The following is a 19587-nucleotide window of genomic DNA, read 5'->3' on the forward strand; positions in this document are numbered from 1 at the left end:
GGGAGAATCGCGTGCGGGGTCGGGTGGCGTGGCGCGATTCGCGTGATGTCCCGGCGATTCTCCCACCCGGCCGGGGGTGGGGAGAATACCGCCCTAGGTTCTTAGTTCTGAACAATTTCCTGTGCTTTCTCTATTGTGCCGAGGGATACATGGGCCAGATTTTGGTGGAGGTAATAATAAGGTAGGAAGGTCAAATTGGAAAACTTCTCAACTCAACAAGTCCATTTCCTTGAAAAGGATGGCCACCAGCCACTTTTTCATTTTGGGCAGGATGGGGTTGGATGGAGTCAGGCCCGCCACCTCCAGAGGCAGTTTGGAGATGGATGACCATAGAGATGTGCGAGTGCCGAGGCGGGCTGATTAGAAGGCATGTCTTGTGGAGTAGGGAGCAGAGAATGAGGGGTGGGGAGAAAGTGGGTGTGGCAGCACAATGGTTAGCACTGTTGCTTCACAGCACCAGTGTCCCAGGTTCGATTCCGGCTTGGGTCACTGTCTGTGCGGAGTTTGCATGTTCTCCCAATGTCTGCTTGGGTTTTCTCCGGTTTCCTCTCACAGGTCCCAAAAGACGTGCTGTTAGGTGAATTGGACATTCTGAATTCTCCGTGTACCAGAACAGGTGCCGGAATGTGGCGACTAGGGGCTTTTCACAGTAACTTCATTGCAGTGTTAATGTAAGCCTACTTCTGACAATAATAAAGATTATTATTAAATGTTGTTTAATTTTGCTCCTGCTTCGGTTTGTTTATGTGAAAATGCCGGAATAATTAAAAAATAGGGCGGCATGTCTTGACTCTGGGACTTTGGACCTGCTGCCTTAAAAAGGTTGTCAGGCCCTCTAGCCTTCGCAGGCCCCAATCTCCCCGACCCACCCCCATGTCCCCTCTGGGCTCTGTTGAATCTTCTATGCCCTTTTCATACCCCCCATACACCTTCCATTATCTTTATGCCTCCTGCATCTTCCATACCCATTCACCCAGTGTGCATTATGTACAGAACCAATGAACCATATAATAACAGTGGCAAATGTTTGAAATGCTCACGAAAGAAACCTAAAAAAAAACACAAAAAAAACCCTCATAATTCCACTGCTCTTACAACCTTATAAAAGTGCTAATCCGACACAGCCATTTATAGGTTGAATACCAGATTTTTCCCACTTCAGTCCTCCGAATCTTATCCAAATAAATACTGTTGCTAACTTTTGGTTGGCTCTTAAATCGTAATTTGCTCTGTTTGTTTAACCTTTGCTCTAGAGTCGCCAGGTATCTTTATGATACTGCCACGAGGTTCAAGTTCAAGTAATGATCAATAACTCAACACATCAATTAGTAAGATTCAAATCAAAGCACATTTATTATACACAGTAAATCACTACTCATGCATAAACTCTACTTTCTAGGCTATTCCTATCACTAAAAGGCCTATACTTAGCTTCGGACTGGCCCACAGGTCAGGGGAACAAGTGGCCTTTTGTTCAGGTCCTGGGTCTACAGGGTTCAAAAGTTGGTATGGACTGTAGCTAGGAGCACCTATCTCGTAGCGAGCGTTGACTTGAGACTTAATTGGTTGGAGGCAGCGAGGCAGGTCACTGTCAAGGGTTGGTTCAAGTTGCTGAGTGACCCTGCCAAATAAGGACCATTTGAACTTGGGGGCTTTACTTTATAGTCCCCAGGGGCTTCCTGCCCTTCGGGGCGGACCCCGTACCTGGTTCCAAGTGATTGGACTGCGTTCCGGTCACTTGGATCGATTTATCCAATACTGGAGTTGTTCCCTGATCGTTGGGTGGTCCCTAAATGTCCGTTGGCCTTCCTTTGTCTTGGCTCCTGCTGGTGCCGAGGAGTCTGGCTTGGCTTTATTCACCTGAACTGTTGCCATTGTGCCCTGGAATCGCTCATTACTATGCAGATGGCTGCTGCATTCCTATGCAGATGGCTGCTGGTTTCAGTGCTGTCTGGTTCCTTACAGGTTTCAATACACATCATTTCTGTATTTGCTAGACTTTGCCTGTGTTGGCTGAATTTCCCTTCAGCCTTTGCGGTTCTCCATTTTAAGTCGGGAAGTGGCCAAATCAGGTGGCTACAATACACAGATGTTGAAACACCACAGAGAAAAAAATAGCCTATTATAACCGTACAAAGATGTCAATTAATCAAAGCTAACACACCCCTCAATATGTATAATTAGACCCCCTGCTGAGCTGATTATATCAGTGTCTTGGAACATAGCCAAGCAATCATAATAAGGCCATCTGGAGCTACAGATGTCTAGCCATGGAAGGGGAATGGGTGATAAGAGGGAATATGGGGCATATGAGGGGGCTTGGGGGCAGTATAGAATATGAGCGGGCATAGATAACTCCTTTGAACGTACCAAAGGGTTCCCAAATTCAGACTATGATTCCCAACTTCTCTGAGGAGCTCTGAACCATGAGTCCTCAAGACGCTGGCCACACACCACAAAAGTTGTGTGGGGGAGGACATGAGGTGCCATTCATGCAGTATACACTATGCACCAAACCAATGAGCCATATACTAACAAGTGTTTGAAATGTTCATGAAAAAACCTCAAAAATACAGTGCAGGAGGCAGTTCGGTACCTACACCCTTATCCTCTGCTGGCAAAAACAGCCAGAAATGGGAGTGCGAATCTCAAAATTGGGTCCTGCCTGCCATATCTAAGAGTCTCTTGGCCCAACACTGCAAATGCCTGGGCCAAAGGATTTGTTTCAGGTCACTGCCATTTCCTGATTCCCCATTAAATGTTGCCGTCTCCAAGGGATTCATGTTTATTTTCACTAATCTTTGTTTTTATTTGTAAAAATGCATATTATCTGTTTCTATATTTGTTTGCTAGTTTACTCTCATTCTTTTTGCTGCTTCTCAACCAATTTCTTGGCCACCCTTTGCTGATTTTTAAAACCTTACCAATATTCAGGGGCACTACTCTTTTTTGCAACATTACAAGCTTCTTTTAACACAATACTATCCTTAAATCCTTAGCTAGCCATGGCTCTTACTTTTTCAGTGGAGACTTTATTTCTCAATGGAAAGGATTTCATGGGGATTATAAATTATTTCTTTGAATGCTTGTCATTGTTTATCTTTAGATCTAATATATTTTCATCTCATTGCTAAATCTACCTCAGGCAAAATAACCCTCATACTTTCATAATTAGCTTTGTTTAAATTTAAGACCCTAGTTTCACACTTAACCATATCACTTTCAAGCTTAGTATAAAATCTTAACATGCGATTACTTTACACAGACGTTTCTTTACTGTAGGTTACTGATTAACCCGGTCTCATTGCACAATACTAGATCTAAAAGAGCCTGTTTCATAGTTGATTCTTCGAAATGTTGTTCGAGAAATCTGTCTCGAATATAATCCACAAATTCACCCTCCATTTTACTATTGCTAATTTGGTTTGCCCAAAGCATATGAAGAATCAAGTACCCATAATGTTGCTTTATCCTTATTACATGCCCCTCTATTTTTCTGATTTATACCCTGTCCAATACTATGATCACTGTGAAGTGGCCTATAAGCTACACCCGATGTTTTCTGCCCTTTGTTATTTCATAGATCCAGTCATACGGATTCTGCATTCATAGTTTCTGTGCTGAGATATTTCTCACTACTGCCTTTTTCTCTTCCTTTGCTTTCAGGGTTAAGCTTCCTTCTTATCTATTTTGTCGATCAAGCGCCCTGGCATATGTGGTTTCCAAACCTGGTTACCCTACAACCATGTCTCAATAATGGTTACGAGGTCAAACCCATTTATCCTTAATTCTACCATTAATTCATTTATCTTGTTACAAATGTTTCCTGCATTCAGATACAGTGGGCTCGATTCTCCTGAATGAAGATTCCTGCCAGCAGGAAAACCACTGGCATTAGGAGCGAACCTGACATGCCATGCAATGGCACTTGGAATTTTTTTTAAAGATCAGGGATTTTGTGCCATTCCATAGCACATGTACCAGAATGGTGCTGCAGCCCCCCCCCCCTTGCTGACAGGGCACCCTCTCACCTTAATCACTGGCAAGTGCACTCCCCCCCCACCTCCCCCACCCCCACAGTCCCTCCCCCTTCAGCCTTTCCCACCACCTTCAGTTCCTCTACCCACAGTTTTTTTAAAAAGAGGCTGTATTTTTGCTCTGAAGAGCTTTCTAGAAAAATCAGGTGCTCTTCAGAAGAAACAGACAGCCTCCTTCCACAGCAGTTAGAAAAACAGCTGCTCCTCAGAGCTAATGGATCCTTGCAGAATTATATAAATAAACAACTGTAATCCTTCCTTTGATTCTGCCTGGATCTTCAAATCAAAAGGCTTTTAAATGGCAAATATCCTTGAATATGAATGTAAACAATGCAGTTCAAAGCTTTTGGGCTTCTAGGCATGCACACAGGCTTGAAAAAGATAATGAACATTGAAATTGACAGTGGAAAAGTTTTCACCACATTAAAAGGAATACTTTCACCATTATCTCATTTTTTTGAGCTTGCCATGCTGACATAGAGTTTAAAGGGTTTAAGGCTATAGATTGGAATATTTTCACTTTGTTCTCAGATAACGTGAATTGTGAGATGTTTAAAGACTGTTTAAAGGCTGCAGATAGGTAGACCAGCCAAATGACCACCATCTCAAGAAAGACCCCTGACTTGAGCACCGCCAGACCAGCACAAGCCCCTACTGACCCTCACCTCTCATGAAGGACCCGTCTTGACACTCTAGAGGCAATTCAAGGGATGGTACTCGCCCCCTTTCCACCTCTCGGAATGCAAGCCACCAGATCACCATTGTCAAGACTTGTCCCAATGCATGCCAGCGGGGATCGGGTGGTGGTGGTGGGGGGGGGGGGGGCGGGGAAGAGAACTGGAGCATCCCAGGAGACCGGTGAATCAGGTGTCCAGCCAATAATCACATTCAAATTAGGGATAATGACCTATTTGCATGTTCCCTCCAGATCTGGGTGGGATCCTAGTTGGGGTTGGTCGGGAGACTCACAACAGGTTTCACGACCGGCGTGAAAACCATTTTTGCCTGACGCCTGATTCACCAAGTCATTGGGACTCCTGACATTAGATGGCGTCCCTGGAGTATCCAGGCCAGTGTCTTTAGTTACAACCTTTACCATTTTTCCAGATGTGGACTTACTTGCTACTGGCAATTAACATTATCAGATGTTCTGGGGGCTAAACGAACGCTCCTGAAACAAGGTGTGGTCTCTTGATGGTAATTAACCCACACCAATTGACTGAAATGTGGGCCCCACACCATGTTTTGACTGCTTACTGTTTTGCAGCATTGCAGCACTCAGCCAGTTGGACATTTGAGCACCATGAGAGGTTACCACCATTTAAGGCTAGCCTGTACTGTTTAAAGCTAGCTTTCATTTTTCAAAGGGCTGTTGCATTGTGTCTAGAGCACGTACAGGGAATCCTTTGTGATTTGACTCTAACCTGGGAAGACCAGGGAGAGAGCAGACTCCATAGTTTTCTGATGCTCAAGGCCTTGTTGGAAGAGGTGCAAAGGAGGGCAGGTGGCCTATAACCGGAGATAAAGAAACTATCCAGACACATGCTGCTGGCAGTGAGAGGTAAATGCAAAGGGATGAGGAAGGATATGCAACAAGAGGTTTAATGACCTCATGAGTGCTCAAGCTTAGTGAATGTATCCTCAAGTGCTATCTCATATCAACTGCACTAACCTGGTCATTGCTCAATGCACCATAAAATTACTCATCTATCAAATATCGATCAATCAGGATTCACATCAGCCATATCTTACATTGCACCCTCACAAATTTAGCTGCAGCAAACCTCACACTCAAGTTTTAAAACTTGCATCCATTGTCAACCATGACAGCCATCTTACCCAAACAGTGACACATACTTCTGTCTCTAGAAGGGCAAGTGGCAGACAACAGGGGCATGCATGTCCTGGCCCTCATGGAGGAGTTAATAGTGCTGGCTATTATTGAACATCCACATGCTGTGACCTTGAGAGCATAGGGCTTGAGACCATTGAAGTTGCTTGTATCTTCATACCTCATAGAATAGAATTTACAGGGCAGAAGTAGGCCATTCGGCCCATCGAGTCTGCACCAGCTCTTGGAAAGAGCACCCCATCCAAGTCCACACTACCACCCCATCCCCATAACCCAGTAACCCCACCCAACACTAAGGGTGTACCTAATCCTCCTGGTCACATCCCACCTCCCCCTTATCCAACCCTGTCTTCAGATTTATAAGCTGCAGATGGCATAAGCAAACACATCAGATTTCATCCTCCAAAACCTGCAGCAGAACCATACCCTTGTGCCTTGATACTTTTGGATACGCAGTTGTAACCTAGTCTGACAGCGGAAAAACAGCAAGATGCCAATGGTGAAGATGACACAGACCATCACTTGATTTTACACTTGCAGCCATCAGTTCAGATACTGAACTGTACGCAATTTGGATGGGGAATGAGGTTAAGCGATGAGACACAGATCACAAGTGGTGTATAACCAGGGAAGGGGAGGAGAATATAGGTGCATGATTTTTGCTGTGGACTCAGATAAACATTTCAATGACAGAGGTGGGTGTACATTAGTGGTTAGGATTTGGAGTGTGCTGCTTGATTGGGTGGTGGATACAGATTGAATAATAGGCTTTAAAACATAATTGGATAAACATTGGAAGGAGAAACAATTTTAGGAATATGAGAGAGGGCGAGGGACTGATACTAACTGAAAACAGCACTTTGAAAGAACAGGCACAGGCTTGATGGGCTGAATTGTCTCATTCTGTGCTATGTTAATTTATGATTCTAAAGGAAAGCTGATGGATATGCACAACAAAATACTTGGTCAATTGGGAAATCTGCCAGAAAGCCAGCTGCCCATGTCGAGGTGACCTGCACCAACTTGGCATTGGGCTTTGCGCAAAGCTTGGAGCTCTTCCTCTTCAGCATGGAGAATTCATTCAGCACAATTTTGGACTGTGCCGTGATACAATGTTTGATGGAAACGGGCAATGTCTTTCTTTCCATCATCACAGCCTAAACTGTGTGCTGCAGTGGATGGACAGACTGTTGTCATGTAAGGTCAGCTTGCTGCCATGTAAATTCAGATTGGCATCATGGCTGCAGACACCAGCATACAACGGAACTTACAAGGTGTCATGGCACTCCAATAGATTACTATGATTGTTGGCCTGCTAACCCAGGAGAGTCACAGCGGAACTTTGAAGCATAAACATGGTGTCCTCTCTTAGGAAGACAGAATGAATCTTCCCACTCTTGCTCCTCTGCCAGTGCCCCTTGCTTCCAGCCAGCCCACACTGTTGTCACCAATGCTGAGATAATGCAATCCACAGCCAGACTTACTCAGTAGAACACTGGGTGCTTCAGCTTTTTCCAAAATCTAGAACTAAACAGCATCAATAACATACAGATGTGCCTGTGCTTGTGTGGCAGTGCGGGGTTTCAGATGACAGAGGAGTGTGCAGTGTGTGTGACAAGGATAATCAGATCCCATGTGCCAAATTTGAGGCTACATCCTCAACTCATCATATGGATACCAGGATGGGTGGGATGTGTGTGTGTTTGCGCGTGCATGTCCGTGTGTTTAATACACTGATTCCAAGTTGTTGGATTGGAGCTAAAATAAAGCTAATAGATCTATCTACTAAGCAAAATAAGAACATAGAAGACCATTCAGCCCCTCAGGTTTATACCACTGTTAAATTAGGCCATAGCTGATCTGAACCTCAATGTCATCTACCTGCATTGGTCCCCTAATCCTTAGTACTCTTGCACTCAAACAAAAACTGCTTAATCTAAATCTGGAAATTTTCAATTGATTTTTTAAAGATAAATTTAAGGTACCCAATTATTTTTTTCCAATTAAGGGGCAATTTAATGTGGCCAATCCACACACTCTGCACATCTTTAGGTTATGGGGGTGAGACCCATGCAGACATGAGGAGAATGTGGAAACTCCACACAGACAGTGACCCAGAGCCGGGATTGAACCCGGGTCCTCAGCGCCATGAGTCTGCCGTGTCAACCAATTGTCAATTGATCTCGACTCAGAGCTTTGGAGGAATTGAATTCTAGATGGTCGGCACGGGCTTGGAGGGCCGAAGGGCCTGTTCCTGTGCTGTACATTTCTTTGTTCTTTGTTCTATTTCCATTACCCATTAGGCGAAAAGGTGCTTCCTGACATCACACAAGTAATTTAGTGAGATTTGGTTACTTTACACACTGACATTTACTTTAAATTTGGTAACCATTCAGCCCATTGAGCCTGCTGCGCCATTTAGTCAGATCATGACTGACCTAACACTCACTAAGTGCACTTTCTTGCCTTCTCTCCGTCACCCTAAATTTAAAAAATAAATAAAATTTAGAGTACCCTATTTTTTTTTTCCAATTAAGGGGCAATTTAGCGTGGCCAATCCACCTACTCTGCACATCTTTGGGTTGTGGGGCAAAACCCATGCAAACACGGGGAGAATGTGCAAACTCCACACGGACAGTGACCCAGAGCCGGGATCAAACCTGGGACCTCAGCGCCATGAGGCAGCAGTGCTAACTATTGAGCCACCGTGCTCCCCTCCTGTAAACCTCAATTCCCCATCTGATTAAAAACCTATGATCTCGGCCTTTGAAATGTTCAAGTACTCGGCTTCCACAGCTTCCTGGGTAAAGTGTTCCAAAGATTCACCGCTCTTTGGGCGAATAAATCCTTCCTCAAATCCATCTTAAATGAGCAACCCCTATTCTACGACTATGCCCTCTGGTCCTCCACTCTCCCACAAGTAGAAATATCCTCCCAACATTTACCCTGTCCAACCACCTAAGAATCGTACATGTTTCAATCATATCACCTCTGAACGCCAAGGAATAATGAATGACCCAACAGTCGGCCGTGTTTTCGTGGAGGAGGGGGGGGGGGGGGGGGGGGGGGGGGGGTAGAGCCAGGAAATTTCCTGAGCCGACAGACATAACACCTTTAGCCAGGCCACTGTCTGCTGTATTTTCGATCTGGCGAGGTGGGTTGGGTTGGAGTAGGGTGTGCTGCCTCCATGGAGGGTCCTAGATAGTAAGAGGTGAGCGGATGATCACACAAGCAGGCTGGAATTCCCCCTTCAGTTCACTGGGGCATAAGGTCCTAAAATTCTCTTCCCCCCACCCCCCCCACCTACTCCTTATGCGCACCTCCATGCCCCCTATGTCCTCATTATTCCCATACAACCTCCATGGCTCCCTCTCCACCTTAGGTCTCATATGTATCTTCCATAGCCACTCATCTAGTATCTACCATGTCAAGCCTCAGGATAGCTTTGAAATTACATTAACAAAAATAAATATCTAACAATCTAATAGAGCTGACATATTCAAACTACTTCCCTCTGGGGGGAAAAAAACCCTTTTATCCATCAAACCCTCTCAAAAAATGTAAATCTCATCAAGTGGTCAATTTATTATAAAAACAAACACTTATCCACTTTCAACATCAAAGACAGATATTCCTTTCATAACTTCTTAAAACACTCAATCTTAATGTGAACACAAGTGTCATACGGCAGGTGTCTCCCCGCTCGTTCCTGGTTCGTCTGCCAGATGGTTCCATTCGCCGCCGCAATCGGCGTGCCCTTCGTCTCGTTCCATGCTCGCTACGTGATCCTCCACCAGTGCCACGCCCTCCTGTTGTCCCCAACCTGGACTATGTGGAGATTCCGAATACTCTGCATCCTCCTCACTCTGCTGTGGCCCAGCTAACGTTCCTCAGCCGGTGGCTCCTGACCCACCCTTGAGGCGGTCAACCAGAATTCGTCGCCCACCTCAGAGACTTGACTTATGAGTTTTACGATGTTGGACTCTTTGATCTGTTCTGTTATCCTGTTTCATCGTTCCAGTAGTTTGTATATAATGTTCATTTCGTTGTTGGCGTGACACCCTATTTCTTGGCACCAGGCACCTTCCCGTGTAAATAGATTAGCCTCATGTACATAGTCATGTAAATAACACGCACCCACATAGTCAGGTACATTCACTACACAATATTTATTGTCACACAGGCACATATTCTTTATATAAAAGGGGGGATGTCATAATATACACCAGTATATCATGGTGCAGACACACACACACACTGATGGACATGCAGTGGGACCAATCAGCTTACACAACACCGCAGCCAATCACCAGTGAGAGCACACGCACTATAAAGACAGGGGACAGGAGAGTTCCCGCTCATTCTAGTAGCAGCCAGCTCGGAGCACAGAGCTCACAGCCTGCAACACAGACATTCACCATGTGCTGAGTGCATCACCTGGTTAGGACTAGGCAAGGGTCAACAGTTAAAGCTGGTATTGCATTTACCCACAGTTCAAGTATGTTAATATAGTTAACCTTATAATAAAATAGAGTTGCACCACTTCGTGTTGGTGACCTGTTTGTGATCCAGAACACCCAACACATCAACAAGTGCTTCTGGACCTTAAAATTCTGCCAAACATTCACAGCTATTAGAACAAATCCAGGGAAAGGTCAACAATGGAATTTGCCGAAACTGAAACACCAGATGGCCTTTTATTTTAAAGCTGCACCTGCTATTTTATTTCCCTTTCAAATCAGATTGCCTATTAATTGCTGTAATATTGCAAGTGCTTAGATTTTTTTAAACTGTCAAGAGCAGGGCCATTTTTCCAAAGCTATCAATTGCTGGACATTTAAATAGCAGTCCAAACCATGACAGGTCATTTTCCAAGTGCAGTGGCAGATGGTATTTAACCCTGATAAGTGTGAGATGATGCACTTTTGGAGAAGAAACAGGACAAGGGGGTATATGTAATGAATGGCAAAGACACTGGGCAGCTCGAGGAAAAGATGGATCTCGGGGTAATTGTTTTCTTTAGAGCAGAGAAGGCTGAGGGGGGATATGATTGAGGTGTTTAAGATTATGAGGGGTTTGGACAGGGTAAATAGGAAGTAGCTGATCTATTTAGTTGAGGGTTCAATCACAAGGGGGCATAGTTTTAGGATGAGGGGCAGGAGATTTGAGGATTCTTCTTTCCCTCAGAGTGTGGTGAGAATCTGGAAAGCACTGCCAACCTCACATCCTTTAAAAAGCACTTGAATGAACACTTGAAACACCAGAACATTCAAGAATATGGGAAAAGCGCTGCCTTTGCAGGACAGAACCCTATAATTAATCACTGCGGTAAACCACATCTAACTTACAATTAAGCAGCTAACTCTAGAAACTGAAATAATTTTTTTTTGTATTTCAAAGTGTGCCATTGAAAGAATTCCAGAAAAGGTGAATTATTTTGATTCCCACTTATGACTGGGTATCCTCTGTGGTGCATTACCCTCCAATGTTCTGTGAACCACATCTCCTCACAGGCCCAACTCCCATGAAAACAGCAGGGTATCAAAAACTGCCACCCATACAATGGAGTAGGCAGGGGCAGGATTGTTGAGTATGGGCTCGGTGCACATACTCTTATCCCGGTGTCATTAAAATCCCACCCATGGGGGTGGCATGGTGGCACAGTGGTTAGCATTGCAGCTACTGCGCTGAGGACCTGGGTTCAATCCCGGCCCCGGGTCACATTGTGTGTGGGGATTGCACATTCTCCCAGTGTCTGCATGGGTTTCAACCCCACAACCCAAAGATGTGCAGATTAAATGGATTGGCCACGCTAAATTGCCACTTAATTGGAAAAATAAAATAAATTTGGGTACTCTAAATTAAAAATAAAAATCCCACACATGGGTTTAGGGATTTGGGTTCCGCCCTCCATTTTTATATCCTTCTGTCGGCATTCCAGAATGAATGGAACCATGAAAATCGGGCCTTTAACACCAGAATCCCAGCCAAACTCATACAAAAACTCCAAAACCTAGGACTTGGCTCCTCCCTCTGCAACTGAATCCTCGATTTTCTGACCCATAGACGACAGTCAGTAAGGATAAACAATGACACCTCCTTCATGATAGTCCTCAATACTGGGTCCCACAAGCCTGCGTACTTAGCCTTCTACTATACGCCCTGTACACACACGACTATGTGGCAAAATACATTTCAAACTCTAACAACAATTTGCTGATGACACGACCGTAGTGGGTTGGATCTCAAACAACGATAAGTCAGAGTACAGGAGGGAGATAGAGAACCTAGTGGCATGGTGCAACGACAACAATTTCTCCCTCAATGTTAGAAAAAGTAAGGAGCTGGTGTCATTGACGTCAGGAAGCGGAGTGCCGTAACACAGCCTGTGCATCAATGGTGCCGAGATGGAGATGGATGGCAACTTCAAATTCACAGGTGTATACATCACCAACAATCTTTCCTGGTCCATCCACATCGACACTATGACCAAGAAAGCACAACAGAGCCTATTCTTCCTCAGAAAACTAAGGAAATTCGGCATGTCCACATTGATTTTTCCCAATTTTTACAGATGCATCATAGAAAGCATCCTGGCTGCATCGCAGCCTGATATAGAAACTGCTCGGTCCAAGGCCAGAAGATACTACAGAGAGTCGCGAACACAGCTCAATCCATCACACAAACCCGGCTCCTATCCATTGACTCAATCTACACCTTCCGCTGCCTTGGGAAAGTGTGCAGCATAATCGAAGACCCCTCCTACCGGGTTATTCTCTCTTCCAACTTATTCCATTGGGCAGGAGATACAAAAGTCTGAGAACACGCACTAACAGATTTAAAAACAGCTTCTTCCCCGCTGTTACCAGGCTCCTGAATGACCCTCTTTGGACTGAACTGATGTCTCCATGCATCTTCTCTATTGTGTAGCACTACACCCCATATGCTTCATCCAATGTCTACGTATTTACATTGCGTATTTATCATATGTCCTATGTTTTTCATATATGGAACGATCTGCTTGAACAGTACGCAGAACAATACATAGATACATAGAAGATAGGAGCAGGAGGTGGCCTTTTGGCCCTTTGAACCTGCTCCGCCATTTATCACGATCGTAGATGATCATCCAACTCAATAGCCTAAATCCTGCTTTCTCTCCAGAGCCTTTGATCCCATACGCCCCAAGTGCTATACCTAGTCGCCTCTTGAATATATTCAATGTTTTAGCATCGACTACTTCCTGTGGTAATGAATTCCACAGGCTCATCACTCTTTGGGTGAAGAAATGTCTCCTCATCTCTGTCCTTTTCACTGTACCTCAGTACACGTGACAATAAATCTAAATTTAATGCTCATTAACTCTGCCTCGCTACATAGATGATGGTAAACTTGCTGAGTGCTTTCAGCACTTTCTGTTTTTAAAAAATCTCTCAAAGATATACAATAAAATATTATAAATGAGCCAACATCAAATTTGCTTAATTGTAATTTGCTTCGAAATTTTTATATTGAGAAACAAAATAGGTCATGGGTATATCTGACAAAAAGGCAGAGAATACAATTATATTATACATCTTTCATTCTATAGCTTCAAAATACAGGTAGGTGACGATCAGATTTTTAAATAAATTGAATATTAAACATGATGTGAGTGTTGGTGGATGCTCTGTTGTTAAAATGATTATATTTTTATTTTGTTTAGCTGCTCCAATGATTCCAACATAACCTTACTTTGACCCAAGTCAATTTATTGAGGTTCAACCACTTTTCGTATCCCAACAATATTTTAATTATGGTTATTTAAACATTATCTAATTGTTGTTAAATCATGATCTCATTGCTGTGAAATCATGAAAATATGCTGTGTTATGTACAAACTATTTCTTTGTGATAGCACTTCTTCTGCTTCCACCTTGATCCAAACCAGATTGTTTAATCTGACTCTCAAAATTAACAGCAACTATACTTTCAACCCTAAGTTTAACATTAGACAAACCAGGACAAGTGTTGACACCTACCACTTCAATGATAAACTGTTATGTTTCTGCATTTTGCCAATGCTCTGTGAATATATAATTGTCATGTACGGAATATTAAACTGGGTAATACGGAGACATATAAACTAGGAAATCGCAGACTTGATCTGCGACTGTTATGGAATTGTTTGGCCCGAGGCTGATTCTCAGCATCAATAGTGCTTTTGGTCTGAACATCTCCTTAGTACTTTCCGGCATGAATAAAAAAAATACAATGCAGAAGTATTATCATCCATTCTTTAAAATAGTATTGCATAACACACACTTACCCTGGCACAGGTCCACCCCTGTCAAGATTATAAATTTGTCTTGGGTTGAGGAGATATTGAAATTTTCGTAGAACTCTATCAAAAAGAGCATTACAGAAATTATTCTTAATTTACAAGAAATGAACCATTTTGCATGCAAGCTGTATTGCAATTTATATGTTTCATCCCACTTACAACACACATTGTAAAATAAAAGCAAAATGCTGCAGATATTGGAAATCTGAAATAAAAACAGAAAATGCTGGAAAAACAGGGCAGCCTCTGTGGTGAGAGAAACACTTCAGTCTGCGTTGGACTTGGCACGTTGAGCATAGTTCACCCGGATAATTTCTATGGCCAGTTTCAGGTGCGATCAGCAGGGTCTTTCTTGGCGGCTGCAATGCCAAAAAACATCTCGCTACTCAACGGCACTTTGCCTTTTTTTGGCCTCAGGAAAATTCTCTCGGCCGAGGCCATACTTAGAGTGACTTCCTGCTGACGAGATTGGGGACGCCATTTTGACCGGTAGCCCCGAAACCCAACCTTCTCTCCCCTCCGCCCCGTTTTCGACCTCACTCCCCCAATCTTGGGGATGCCCCAGGGAACACTCCCTCATCCCCACTACTTGGTATGGCACCTGGGCCCAATCCCTGGCAGTGTCAACCTGGCATCTGGGGGCCCTGGCACTGCCAGCCTGGCATAATGGCAGTGCCCCAGCCATCCTGGCTGTGCCACCTGGGCACCCAGGCAGTGCTCAGGTGGCATTGCCAGTTCCAAGGTGCCCAAGTGCCAGAGGGAGAGCCAGGGTACCACCGTGCCCTTCCCTGACCACCGGTGAGGTCTCTAATGGCCTGGGAGACCCTGCAGGTGCCGGTGGAACAGTACTAAACTGCACCCTGGTGAGGTCTCCCAGTCATGGCCGTCGAGTCCCAGGCGCCGGAAGAATCCGTTGAATTTTGTTGAATCTCGCGAGACGCTTTGAGCATTGCATCGTAAGAGGCCTCTCACGAGATTCAACGGCCTCGTACCTACACCAAGTCAGACACGACGAGGCCACTGAATCACGCCCATTAATTCTGCATCGCTCTCCACAGATGCTGCGAGACCTGAGTTTTTTTCTGTTTTTACAACACCAACTGCTATTTATATAGCATCTTTAGAATATTAAGTCCCCGGGCACTATATGGAAGCATTATAAATTATATTTGACACCAAATCACATGTTAGAGCAGATGTCCAAAAGCTGGGTTAGAAAAGTAGGTTTTATGGAGCATTTCAAAGGAGGAAAGATATAGTGATGCAGGGAGATTCAGGGAGGTAATTCCAGAACTTAGGGCCTGGACAGCTGAAGGCTCAGCCGTCAATGTTCGAGTCACAAAGACACAGGAGGAGGCCAATCAACCCATAAAATCTATGCTAGCTCTCTGTTCAGTAATCCAGTCAGACCCATTTCCCTGGTCATTCCCCACTGCCCTTCATTATTTTGCACAAGTGCCTATCCAATTTTCTTTTGAAGTTACTAATCTTAAAACAAAGTTCTAAATTGTAACCACTCACTGCAATTTAAAAAAAATAATTTTCTCACTGCATCTCTTGCCCAGAGCTTTCGATCTGTATACCCTAGTCCTTCTACAGTCAGCTAATGAGAACAGCTTTCCATTAACCATCTCCTCTAATCCTGTCATAATCTTGTACACTTTTATTGGATTCCCCCTCAAACCCTCTTGCTCCAAGGAGTGCGATCTCAACCTTAACTAACCTCGAGGCTAAATTGCCTCATCCCTGGAACCATTCTGGTAAACCTCCTCTGCCCCCTCTCAAGAAACTCACATCCTTCCTAAAGTGCGGTGATCAGAACTCATGAAGGCATTTTAAATATATACATAATCACAAAAGTACAAAAGCCAACTGCAACAAAGGTAACAAAACACCTCCCTCCCTGCGTCCCCCCCATAACAGCCTCATTCATCTCGTTGCCACCCAGGTGCCCGCCTCTCTTTTCCAACTTACTGTCGATCGCCCCAACAAAAATCACGACACCCTGCCCCCCAATGACTTAAAGAAGTCGATAAACAGCTACCACCTCAAGGTGAACCTCTCCTCCACGCCTCGTATGGCGAACTTAATTTTTTCCAGATGCAAGAACTCTGCCAAATCGCTTACCCATACCTCCGCTTTCGGCAGCTCCAAGTCCTGACAACACAACAAAATCCATCTCCAGGCTATCAGGGGGCAAAGGCCAAGACGTCGGCCTCTCTCCCGACCTGAACTCCCGGATCCCCTGACACTCCAAATATTGTAAGAAGTCTTACAACACCAGGTTAAAGTCCAAAACCTGTTGGACTTTAACCTGGTGTTTGTAAGACTTCTTACTGTGCTCATTCCAGTCCAACGTTGGCATCTCCACATCACTCCAAATATTGCCACCTCTGGATTCGGAGCTACCTCTACCCCCAAAAATCTTTGACACTACACCGGAAAGTCCCTTCCAAAACCCCCTCGGACACACCCAAAACATATGTACATGGTCCCCCCCCCCCATCCCCCCAGAAAGAGCTTACTCATGCTGGACACCATCATATGGGCTCTATGCACCCCCTTAAATTGGATAAGATGTAGCCTGGCACACAACGAGGTCGCATCATGCTACACAGAGCTTCACTCCATACTCCAGCCCCCAACGGCCCTCCCAACTCCTCCTCCCACTAGCACCTAATCTCCTCCACGGAAGCGCTCTCCCTCTTCAACAGCTCCCCATATGTGTCTGCAACTCTTCCCTCCCCAATTTCACCCTCGGACAGAAGCTTAGCCTGCAGCACTGGGGGCAGCAGCATTGGAAAGGACGACACCACCTTCCTACTAAAGTCCCTAACCTGCAGATACCTGAACCTATTCCCCTTTGGTAACTCGTATGTCTCCTCGAGCTCTTCCAGGTCTGCAAATGTTTCCCCAACAAACAGATCCCTGAAGTACTCTATCCCCACCTGCTGCTACCCCGGACCTCACATCCAACCCCGCCGACCCAAACCTATGAATATTGCAAATCGGCGCCCACAGTAACGTGCCTTCCAATCCAAAGTGCAGGCAACACTGGTCCCAAACCCTCAGTGCTGAAGTCACCATCAGACTTTTGGTCTGCCGAACCAGCGACAACGGATGGGGTGATCACTCTCCAAGAACACCCTCCTCACCTGCGGAGCCTTCCCCACCCACGCAAACCTCAAAATAATCCCATTCACCTTCCTAAAAAAGGACTTGGGAATAAAAATCGGAAGGTTCTGAAATACAAACAAAAACTTTGGCAGTACAGTCATCTTCACCGTCTGCATCCGCCCCACCAATGACAATGGCACCACATCCCACCTCTTGAAATTCGCCTTCATTCCCTCCACCAGCTGTGCCAAGTTCAGCCTGTGCAGTTGGGCCCAGTTCTGCACCACCTGTATCCCAAGATAGCGCCCCCACCAACCGAAACAGCAATTCCCCCAGTCTCCTCTCCCCATGCCTTAATTGGGAACACCTCGCTTTTCCTCATGTTCAGCTTGTACTCCGAAAAGTGGCCAAACTCACCCAGAATCCTATCAGAACTTCCAAGCTGGTCCGAAATATACAACAGGAGTTCATCTGCGTACAAAGAAACCTGGTGCTCAATGACCCCCACCCCCCATCCCACTCAATTCCCCTCGCCCCCCTAAGTGCCATTGCCAAGGGCTCTATTGCTTGGCCAAAGAGCAGCGGGGAGAGCGGACACCCCGCCTCGTGCCCACCGTCTAACCCAAAGTAATCCAAACTAACCTTAGTCTGAACACACGCCCTAGGTAGCAACTGAACACAATCCACAAGCACTTGCCCAAACCCAAAATGACCCAACACCTCGAACCATGCCCATTTGACCCTTCTCCACGTCCATTGCCAGCACCGATCGAATGCCTTCTCCGCACCCATCGCCACCACCACTCGGCCCTCCAAGGGCATCATGATAACATTTTTAAAAAAAAAAATAATAATTTTTACTATAGTTTTCACAAAATATCAACAACAAAATGTAAAAGGAACCCAATAGAATTAAATACCAAACAAAACAAAACCCAGTGCCCCCCTCCCCCCTATACATAAATAATAAATTAACACCCACTGAAACACATAGCAAATATATACACGCCCTCAGATCCCCCAGTATAGATGAACAAAAATAAAATAGAACCACCCCCCCACCCTTGCTGCTGCTGCTGACCATAGACTTCCTGGCAGAACAGTAGACAAAGAACGGTTGCCACCACCTGAAAAACCCTTGCACCGATTTCCTTAAGGCAAATTTCACCCTCTCCAATTTAATAAACCCCGCCATATCGTTGATCCAGGATTCCACACTTGGGGGCCTCGCATCTTTCCACTGAAGAAGAATCCTTCGCCGGGCTACCAGGGGCGCAAAGGCCAGAACACCGGCTTCTTTTGCCTCCTGCACTCCTGGCTCCTCTGCAACCCCAAATATTGTGAGCCCCCAGCTGTTTGACCCTGGATCCTACCACCCTCGACACCGTCCTCGCTACGCCCTTCCAAAATTTCATCATGATAACTTAAGCAACCTCTGTACATTCTCCGACAGCTGCCACCCCTTCACGAACCCCGCCTGGTCCTCTCCCATCACCCTGACAATTTTCTATCCGCGATGCCAACACCTTTGCTAACAACTTCACGTCTATATTCAACAGCAAGGTCCACACTGCTCCGGATATTGTCCTTCTTTAAAATGAGCGACATCAAGGCGTACAAAAGCATAGGATGGGGGGGCGGGAGAGCCACCGCTACCCCCCCCCCCCATTCACCACCGACTCATTATACTTCCAACTAGCAAGGGCCCCAGCTTCAACCCAAACTTCTTATAAAATTCGACAGGGAACCCATCCGGCCCCGGGACCTTCACCACCTGCATCACCCCCACACAATCCATCACTTCCCTCGGCCCAATCAGGGTCCCCAATCCCTGCACCTTCACTTCCTCCACCCGCGGGAATTCCAATCCATCGAAAAACCGCCTCATCCCTCCATCCCCCACCAGAGGCTCCGAGTTATACAACCTCCGATAAAAGACTTTGTAAACCCCATTTACCCCCTCCGGCTCTAATGCCACCGTGCCCCTCTCGTGCCTCAGCCCTCCAATTTATCTTGCCGACGGCTGCTTCCTCAACTGATGTGCAAGCATCCTACTCGCTTTCTCCCCGTACTCATAAACGGCCGCTCTGGCTCTGCGCAATGTTTCCACCGCCTTTCCAATGGACACCAGCCCAAACTCCATCTGGTGCCTCTGCCTCTCCTTTAGTAAAGCCTCCTCAGGTGTCACTGAATAACTCAGGTCCACCCTCAAGAATGTCCTCCCCCAGCGTGGAGGCAGAAACCTCCCAATTATTATT

At 45.5% G+C, this 19587-nt stretch overlaps 1 protein-coding gene across 4 annotated transcripts in view; it reads right to left on the bottom strand.

Annotated features, from left to right (window-relative positions):
- Positions 1-19587, bottom strand: part of dgkg (diacylglycerol kinase, gamma) — a 985082-nt gene that overhangs the window by 418255 nt on the left and 547240 nt on the right. For all 4 annotated transcript variants that reach the window (XM_072479609.1, XM_072479595.1, XM_072479601.1 and 1 more), the window contains one exon: positions 14198-14272. In XM_072479609.1, the coding sequence (XP_072335710.1) occupies positions 14198-14272 (75 nt within the window). The remainder of the gene's footprint in view (positions 1-14197; positions 14273-19587) is intronic.

The sequence above is a fragment of the Scyliorhinus torazame genome, chromosome 2 (assembly GCF_047496885.1).
Source record: "Scyliorhinus torazame isolate Kashiwa2021f chromosome 2, sScyTor2.1, whole genome shotgun sequence".
Taxonomy (NCBI): domain Eukaryota; kingdom Metazoa; phylum Chordata; class Chondrichthyes; order Carcharhiniformes; family Scyliorhinidae; genus Scyliorhinus; species Scyliorhinus torazame.